At 35.3% G+C, this 10,000-nt stretch overlaps 1 protein-coding gene across 2 annotated transcripts in view; it reads right to left on the reverse strand.

The window, feature by feature from the left end:
* The window catches only part of LOC135202364 (potassium voltage-gated channel protein Shal-like), a 399,331-nt gene that overhangs the window by 50,110 nt on the left and 339,221 nt on the right, over nucleotides 1–10,000 (reverse strand). Inside the window, exon 4 of one of the 2 annotated variants that reach the window (XM_064231726.1) lies at nucleotides 1,365–1,520. The exons of the other annotated variant lie outside the window; for it this stretch is intronic. Coding sequence (XP_064087796.1) covers nucleotides 1,365–1,520 — 156 coding nt within the window. The remainder of the gene's footprint in view (nucleotides 1–1,364; nucleotides 1,521–10,000) is intronic. 2 annotated transcript variants of the gene reach the window in all.

Raw genomic sequence — 10,000 nt, forward strand, 5'->3', positions numbered from 1 at the left:
ACAGAACGAAGTTTGTTCTTTGGTTGTGATGAAGGTCATTTTTGTTTTCCTCCCTGAAAAAGGAGCTTTATATAAATCCTGGTGAAACACACAGGAGAATTTTGCACGTTTTATACGCACAGGAAGCATGGGAAGCATAATCAGATGCGAAGGACTTTGATGTTAAAGAAATATTTGTGAACTGTTCGAATTTGTCAAATAGAACCAGGTTTGCCTATCCTGTTCATAGGGTCATCATTCGAACTGTAAAGTAGACCATGAGATGAAGTGTTATTTCAGTCACGCTTACTTAAGGTCATTTATTCACGAAAGCATAAGACGCACGATTAAAAATAAATTTTCTCTCAACCTATAAGTATCTGGTCTGTAGAAAAGTAAATGAACGTCTGCATCAAGAATGTTATCAGTTACAGTGACTTAAATGTCTTTAAGGGTTCGATATGTGGGTCAAGTCAAAGGAAAGTAGCAAATATTGGTGCTGAATAAACGCATGAAAAAAGTGGTGAGCGTCGAAAATCTGTTAAATTGGAACGCACAGATGACCAGTAATATCTAATGGAACCATTTTATTTTAAGAAGGGGTATATCTTGTATGTTAAGTTGTAATGTTGGAAAATATACACTACGAATGTTTGTGACGTATAGTACACTTGCATACATACATGTGCATACGCACATATGCTATATATATATGTATGAACTTAAATGTTCTCTATCTTTATATTATATATATATATATATATATATATATATATATATATATATATATATATATATATATATATATAAGCACCTTGATAACATTACTATGGTCTTTACGTATTTCTTACACGAATCATGTTTACAACATACATAAACAGACAGACTATCCTCCATCTCTGGCGATACAAAGTAAAATGATCTTGTAGTTTGATTAACTGCTACTTAATTATAAATAATTCCTGATAATTATCAAATAATTTTGCAACGTTGAAAGAAATGCAGTAATACTTTTTTTCTTAACATTAATCATAAATGGAGGTGTAATTATTACAGTACAGACAAAATAATAATAATGTCATAATTCGAAGGCAGTAGGATAATCCTCTGACGTGAATCTCACTAAGAAAAAAATAAATAAATAAAGTACTACCCAATAAAAAAAAACAGTAAGTCATCACAAATGACAAAAAATTGAGATACTTTTTTATTTTGATTAAATCTAAACTTTGACGGTCGCTTATCTAAATATTATTATAATAACAAACCGTATCAATAACAGTATATAGTTATCTAAATTGCCAAAAAAAAAAAAAAAAATTAAGAGAGACAGAAAGAAAAGAAGGAAGAGAGAGAACAGGTCTGCCTCATGCCTCTTTGCCCACCTGATATGACTTTCCCCCAAACCTTCGGCCGCAGCAGGTGATGGTAAAGTTGGCGTGGCTGGAGAGGGAAGGACTCCTGCTCTGGGGCGGCGAGGCGCTGCCGGGCCGGTTCGGCTGGCCGTTGTAGGGCACCTCCAACTCCACGAATTCTCGGTCCTGTCGAAAGAGGAACGTTCTCAGTGGCGTCTTTTTCCGCCATGTTGGAATTGGATCTCTTGGGAATGCAGTGCGGGAACTGAGTTTATTAAATGGATTTCAAGTATTATATATATTATTATTATATCATTGTCCTGTCGAAGAAGGAACGTTCTTGGTGTGGTCTTCTTCTGACGTGTTGGAATTGGATCTCGTGTAAATGTGGTACGGAAACTGAAATTGATTATTATTATTATTATTATTATTATTATTATTATTATTATTATTATTATTATTATTCTGAAAATGAGCCCTATTCGTGTGGAACAAACCCACAGAGGCCATTAACTAGAAATTCAAGCTCCCAAAGAGTATGCTCGCTCTCTCTCTCTCTCTCTCTCTCTCTCTCTCTCTCTCTCTCTCTCTCTCTCTCTCTACATTGCTCAGCAATTTTGACAGTGTAGTATATTTCTTGAGAAGGAGAACAGGTTCTCAAAGCTCTCGTTTTGTATATATATTTTTAATATATATTTACACTGACATCATTGTGCATTTCCTCATTTTAATGACTCGTGCGATTATGAGATTTTTAATAATAATAATAATAATAATAATAATAATAATAATAATATAATGATAATAATAATAATGTATTTCATATATTTTTTTCTAGTTATTTTAACTTTTGCCTAGTTTATTTTAATGTGTTTTCAATGAACTGTAATACAGCAAGAAAATAGATAAGTCTTACTGAAAGAAACTGGTTTTATTTTTCTTTTCTTTCTACAATGGGATACCTGTCTTGTAATTGTCGGCATTTTTGACGTTACTGAATTATTATAATTTTAGTAAAATGATGATAGCTGTTATAATGAAGTCATGAGACGATGAGGCTGTAGAATTATAGAGTTTAAGAAAATATGAGATGGTTTCGATTTTAAGGAAATATGAGATGGTGTCTGAGTATTATTACTGATAAAAGTCTATTGTTTTGTCAGTAATAATAATAAAGACTAGCACAATGTTTAATGATGATATATTGTTATGCATGAAATGACAAAAATTTCCTCTTTGAATAACGCCTAAATATCTTGTAAAGTCGAGATGTCGGTTTTATTAAAAATCTTCTATAGAAAATATAGATGACAGAGAAACCGTAAAAAGGGTCTATATAGGTTACAGGGAATATGTGAAATCAGGGACTTCACGAAATTCCTAGGGAACATGTGAAATGACCAATTCGCTTATGAATATTTGAACCCCGAGAGCTATAGTAGATTCACATCAACCGTGCATTTGATGTTTAGGCCAGTCCCTTACGACGCTCATGATTGGCTGTTGATAAGCCACTCTAGGGCTGGAAACTCTCAGTCTCTCTCGAGAGTTCACATGGGTAGGATCTATGTTCCTCCTCTCCTGAGGTATACTTCTTTCAGGAGAGGTGGAACACACATCCTGCCTATGTGAACTCTCGAGAAAGACTGAGTTTCCAGCCCTGTGAGTGGCTTATCAACAGCCAATCAGGAGCGCCGTAAGGGACTGGCCTAGACATCAAATGCACGGTTGATGTGAATCTACTATAGTACAAAACACGGTGAAACAGTGATTCATCTACGCTGTTCCGCCGTGTTTAGTACTAGCCCCTGGGGAGTCAAATGTCCCTAAGTCTTTTGATACCCCTGGGGCTAGTACTAATCACAGCGTAACATATTTGACCCCCACGGGACTAGTACTAAATACGGCGAAACAGTGTAGATGAATCACTATTTCGCCATGTTTAATCCTAGCTCTCGGGATCAGATGTAACTAAGCGAATTGATTATTTCACATATGCCCTAGGGTATTCATGAAATCCCTGGAGTTCACATATTCCCTGTAACATATACAAAGCACGCATAGAAGGCATACATACATACACACACACACACACACACACACACACACACACACACACACACACACACACGTACATACTAGTAAACATGTTGTAATGTGTAACTCTTGTTGATATTAAGAAGATATATTGCGGCCTTAAGCACGCTTTGCCATACATAGATGGTAAAACAAAACTTGGGATCGTATTAAGTGTATACACTAAACTTTTTTGTAATAATAATAATAATAATAACGCTTCCTTAAGCTTGCGTACTGTGCGTCATCATTCTCTTACCATATGGGCTTCATATTAACCCATTGCTGCTCACAGGGCACCACTAAGGTCTGTTATTATTGTAGAGTCACATCAACCGTGCATCTGATGTCTAGGCACGTCCCTTACGACGCTTCTGACTGGCTGTTAATAAGCCAATCACAGGCTGGAAACTCGAGAGAGAGAGAGAGTTCACATAGGTAGGATGTATGTTCCATCTCTCATGAGGAATACGTCTTTCAAAAGTATCCCTCAAGAGAGGTGGAACATGCATCCTGCCTATATGAACTCTCTCGAGAGACTTAAAGCTTCCAGCCCTGTGATTGGCTTATCAACAGCCAATTGGGAGCGTCGTAAGGGACGCTCCTAGACATCAGATGCACGGTTGATATGAATATACTAATGTTTGAGCAAGTATAACCTGTCGCAATAGGGAATGTTACATTTAAATTTCCCTTTGCTTAAAGCTCAATTTTACAGCCTTAAACAGTATTGAACGAGTATTTAAAAAAAACTGCAGCAATGAATGTTTCCCTTATATGCTCCTTCAACACTGTTTTATCGAATTGCGAATTTCGTATTTTTCTTTATCAAACCTTTAACCTGAAAAAAAGCAATAATGAAGTTATGATCTACGATACTTGCTTCTCATTTACAAAGAAAAACAAAGTATGGATAAAGCCGCGAGAGGAGAAGAATCTGAAATATTATGAAAGTTATTTCCTTTACAAGGAGTAAGGAACCACACCCCTAAAGGATGGACGCGTTCGGGTAGTTAGATAGATGGCGGAAATCTGCTGCGATTTTTTTTTTTTTTTTTTTTTAACCAGGAAGGAAATCTGTCTATTGGGGAAGTAAGTCGGTGGGAGCAAACTAATTTTCATAAATATAAGCTCGTCTCTGCTCAACCAGATCGGTATTTCATTCGCATTTATGTAAATGGGGAAACACTTCTTTTTTTAAATACGAGGGGTTGAGAAATCTTTCAAAGCTCCTGGCACAGAGCAACCATTTATAGAATGGGTCCTGATATGAGTTCGAGTTTGGCCCAAGTAGTTCGCCATTATTCACTAATGCGCGACACGGTCGGGTAACTTTGCCCCGAGGCATTGGAAGTTATTGGGAGAAACAAAAGGACCGGTTGTTCCCAAGATCACTCACGATTTTGCTCTTCTGGTTTTTCAAGGTGGAGGCTTTCAAGTTGCCGCTCTTCGCATAAATTGATGGCAGGAAAAGTCTCGATCCGCCATCAACAGGCGATTCCTTCTGTCTTGAAGGAAATGCCAACAAATCAGACTCGTCATTATATTAATGATGTAGTCATCACTTCAAAGTGTTTGTGCAGCATGCGTGAATGTAAGTCTGTATGTATATGTGTATAGATATGAATATGCGTATATGTTTATATAATTTATGCATGTATGTATATATAATGTGTTGTAATGTATGCACATATATTTGTATATATGTATATTTGTGTGTGTAAACGTACAAGGACGCGCTTAGTTATTTTAGTATATAAATAATTTTGTATAGGAAGAAAGTCAAATCGCTGACATTATTATTTGCAACAAATGCAGTGACATTTATTATCAGTTGTTAGCTTGAACTTACGCTTCTCAGAAAAAGAAAAGATATTTAGGAGGAATGATATATTTGATGATAGCACACTAGAGTTACTGATCTCCAAATTATTTGTCGCGGATTCTGACATTTTCATGTTGGCGAAAGTGAGCAGTCCTGTTTCAGTATCATCTCTCGGTATTATTATTCTAAATATTTTGGTTACGTATCTTGTAGATCGCATTTTTTTAATCCTTTCATTTCCCTCAATACCTGACCTTCAAAGCCAGGCGCAGTTGTCTCTTTGGTCAACTTATTCCTCCATTTATTCGCACTTTTGTGAGCTATTTTCCTTATTTCTCTTATGTATGTCCTCGAATTATACAGCTTCAGCCATTTTTATCGCATTTTGTATCAAGCGAATAGATTCATTTGACAAGAATTCAGGTTTTCATTCCGACACCGTCATGCGTTCAAAAGGTCAGTCGTATAGTGTAATTGCTGTTGATTTCAAGCCTTCTGCCATCATGTCCTCTTGTTTTTATAAAGAACCCATTAAGATGTTCCATAACATTCAAATGTAAAAATTCGTTCAGGCGTTAGCTTCGAGTCCTTTCATAAACTGATTACGTCATATGGTTATAAGAATTTACTGAAAAAAATAGAATAAATAAAAATAAAAAATGTGCCGAAGTTTCTTCAGCGCAAACAAGTTTTTTGTACAGCGTATAATGCTTTATGAAACTCTCAGCCACGGCCTATGAAACTCTCAGCGGCCGTGGTGGCCTGTGTTGTTGCGGTCCCAGGCTCACGATCATGGCTAACTTTAGCCTTAAATTAAGTAAAATCCAAGAGGCTACTGGGCTGTAATTTGGTATGTTTGGTGATTGGAGGGTGGTTGATCAACATATCAATTTGTAGCCCTCTAGCTAGCCATTTTTGAGATCTGAGGGCGGACAGAAAAATGTGCGGACGGATGGATAAAGCCATCTCATTAGTTTTCATTTACAGAAAACTAAAATTAAAAGCTGTCATCTTAATAAGCAAGAGTTTTCTTCAGTATCATCTGCCCTGTAAAATTTCTACTTCCCATTAACGTGGCCATTAACCACATTTATTTCTATTTCTGCATAACAAGGCAATAAGTAATGGCAGTCAAAGCCATCAAGTAATTTTCCTCAGATTGCTGCTAATCAACTCTTTTTATTGTTCTCTTAATCTCTCTCTTAAATTTAACTGCATTGACAAAACACGGGTCTTTTGTATCTAAAGCCTCATTTAGCTACTCTTCACGGTATTATTTCATCTTACGCGAATATATATATATTTTTTTTACTGAGATTTATTTTTTGTTAAATGGCAAAACATCTTTTTCTTCGCCTGAGAGTGGTAAAATAATTGTGCCAGCTGAAAATAACTCTGCGAGGTAACCTGCTCTTGATTAACTAGCAACTCCTGCTTCGAGTGACCTCCTTTTGCTTTATCACAGATGTTTAAATTAACGTCTTGTCTCTTCAGTGTTTTATTTCTGATTCGTTATTTTAATCAGTTTAGGAGGAATACACACACACAATATATATAATATATATATATATAGTTAATATATATATTAACTTTATCACTTACACAGTTTCTCTGTGCATTAATACAATTACTAACAGGACCTCATTGAAACTGGATGGTATCAAGCGGAGATATTTATTTTGAGTAAATATCTCTGCTGGATACCATCCAGTTTCAATGAGGTCCTGTTAGTATATACATATATATATATATATATATATATATATATATATATATATATATATAATATACATGCATTTATTTATATATATTATTTTACACACACACACACACACACACGTCCCATTTAGTCCTCTCTCTCAGAAAATTGTGCTGGATTTCAACTAAAGTGAAGCCAGATTTGGTTCTGGAAAAAAAAGCAGATTGTGCAGTATTTGAAATACCGAGGGTCAAGAATGCCACATTCTGCCACTGAATAAACAGATCATTCAATAGGCTGTTGAAACGATAGTTATACAGAACTGGATTAAAGAAAAAATTCTTTACGAGACAATGTCAGCTGACATGTACCATACCACCAAGGGATTGCGACCAACGCCCAAGCCTGTTTCCTATCTCTCATAACAATGTAGTTCCTCCTACACCTTGACCATTTATCGAGTGCATCGTGATGACCACCGTCCCGTTACGCTTGATTTCCCAAGGGCGTGGGTTGAGCAGGACTTCGCCGGAGGGGAGGGGCGGGTGTTGGCTGGTTTGGTACATATAACAACTGTTCCTTGAATGCTTTTGGGAAGATTCGTCCACGCAGCCTTCATTGTCCTTATTATTAGTCTTTAGCTTAAGATTTATGTCAAGTTATATGATGCTTTAAAAATGCCGTTTTAAATTAAGAGCGTTTTAAATTAATAGTTGTATTAAATTAGGATTTGTTTTAAATTATGAATTATTTTGAATTAAGGGCTATTTTAAGTTGAGGGTTGTTGTAAGTTAAATGTTATTTTAAAGTAAGCGTTTTTATGAAGAGTTGTTTTAAATTAAGACTTGTTGTAAATTAAGAGTCTTTTTAAATCAAGGGCTATTTCAAATTAGTGGCTATTTTAAATTATGGGCTATATTAAATTGAGTTGTAAATTAAGAGCTGTTTTAAATTCATATCTATTTTGAGTTAAGAGCTGTCGTAAATTAAGAGCTATTTTGAATTAAGAGTTGTTTTGAATTAAGAGTTGCTTCAAATTAAGGATTGCTTTAAATTAAAGGTTGTATTAAATTAAGGGTTGTACTAAATTATAGGATTGTTGTAAATTAAGAGATATTTTAAATTAACAATGCTTTCAATCAAGAGTTGCTTTGAATTAAGAACTATTTCAAATTAAGGTTAATTTAAATGAAGTTATTTTAAATTAAGAGTTATTGTAGTTTAAGAAATATTTCAAATTATTTGTTGTTTTAAATGAAGTACGTTAAAAGTTGTTTACCGGAGTGAATGCTTTGGCCTTTCAACTGATGGATTCGTCGTTTGGTATATGTTAAACTGGCCAATGACCGATTCGTTATGATACTGATTTCATGAATACTTATGGATTAAATGACTAGCCGAATGGCTAGATGAAAACCCGAGTTATCGATTGGCTGATTAATTGAATCGGTTGAGAGAAAGGCAGATGTATTTTTTTTTTTTACAATTATTGAATGATCAGTTAATTGAGTGACTTATGAAGTGACTGAGCAATGAAAATAATGCTTTGATGGCAGAGACTGGTGGAGCAAATCATTAACTACTGATAAAAAAACTTGATTGAGTAACTGACGGACAGAATAAAGCATGTCAAATACACGTTGGAAACTTGTAAGATAAATATCACAATCACGAAAACAAGTGCTTTGGCAGCACTGGTTAGAAGTACTAAGCCGCTGACTTGTATTCAAACTGTTTGTGATGTGTTTCCGATCAGTTGTCGACATGTGTTCGTGACTTGTTTTCACGGCAATGTGGGTTTACCCTAACCCTCTTTATTTTTCCTTAAGTTTTCCGCCCTGTTACTTAACCACTACTATTAATATATGTATCCAGTTAATGGTATTTTTTCATACGTATGTGTGCATATTGGAATGATAATAATAACAATGAGCTGGCTTTTATTTACATATTTCGAAGATTCCTACACGAGCGCAAGGAAACTCAGAGTTCTTATATCCAGTGGAGGTAAATTTTGTTTGAACTCTGTTCTGAAAGGGTTCTTATCTATTTTGGGGGACTTGTTTAACTCTGTTCAGAAAGGGTTCTTATCTATTTTGGGGGACTTTTTTTGAACAAGGTTCCTATCTATTTTGGGGGATTTTTTTTAACTGTTCAGAAAGATCTTTATCCATTTTTGGGGACTTTTCTGAACTCTGTTCAGAAAGGGCTCATTTCTGTTTTTGGGGACTTTATGTAAATAGATAACAAAACATACAACTCTGAATTCAGGCATTTTTGTTCCTTTATGAGAAAAGTAATTATATTTTTTTTGAGTAGGAAAAGGAAATTGTTAATAGTAGTGGCCTGGTTATTTCCCATCATTAATCAGCAAAATAAATGGTTGTTTGTCATAACTTAATTTAGTCCCCAAACAAGTCTTTACTTATTTGCCGCTCCTTACATATCTGTAGTTTACTGGACTTCGTTGGTGATAGATTGGTGGGCGTATATTTGAAGGACTTTGGATGGGAGAAAACCACAGACCTATACTCGGTTTTTTTCCATCGCTCCACACGCCTGTGGTGTTTGCGTATGGTAACACTGCGTCCCGGGCTTTAGATAGTTACATTCAGCTTACATTCAACAATTATAATAATATCCTATTTCGAATATTAACGGTGTAATTCGCATACAGTAAATTATTAAAACACTTTTCAGTTGCAAATGTACGCCCAGATATCCTTTTATTTACCTAAAACTTACACATAGTGTAACTATTTAAAGCTCGGGACGCAGTGTTACCATACAAAAACACCACAGGCTGGTGGACAGATGGAAAAAAACAGAGTATAGTGAACGTGAGCCGAGAGCTTGCCATTCGTCCAAGTCATCGGCCGTTTTTGCCTAGTCCCATAGCAGCGTGCGCAGGTTCAATAGGATTACGATGAAGTCGGTAATCGTATCCAAATTTTAATACTTGTCTTATAATGTTGTTCATTTTTTATACAAATGCGATACATTTCTTTCAATCTTTGTGTGTAATGAATTTTCGTGTATAGAAAGGACAAGTCCCACGAAGGTTTT

The sequence above is a fragment of the Macrobrachium nipponense genome, chromosome 30, assembly GCF_015104395.2.
Source record: "Macrobrachium nipponense isolate FS-2020 chromosome 30, ASM1510439v2, whole genome shotgun sequence".
Taxonomy (NCBI): Eukaryota; Metazoa; Arthropoda; class Malacostraca; order Decapoda; family Palaemonidae; genus Macrobrachium; species Macrobrachium nipponense.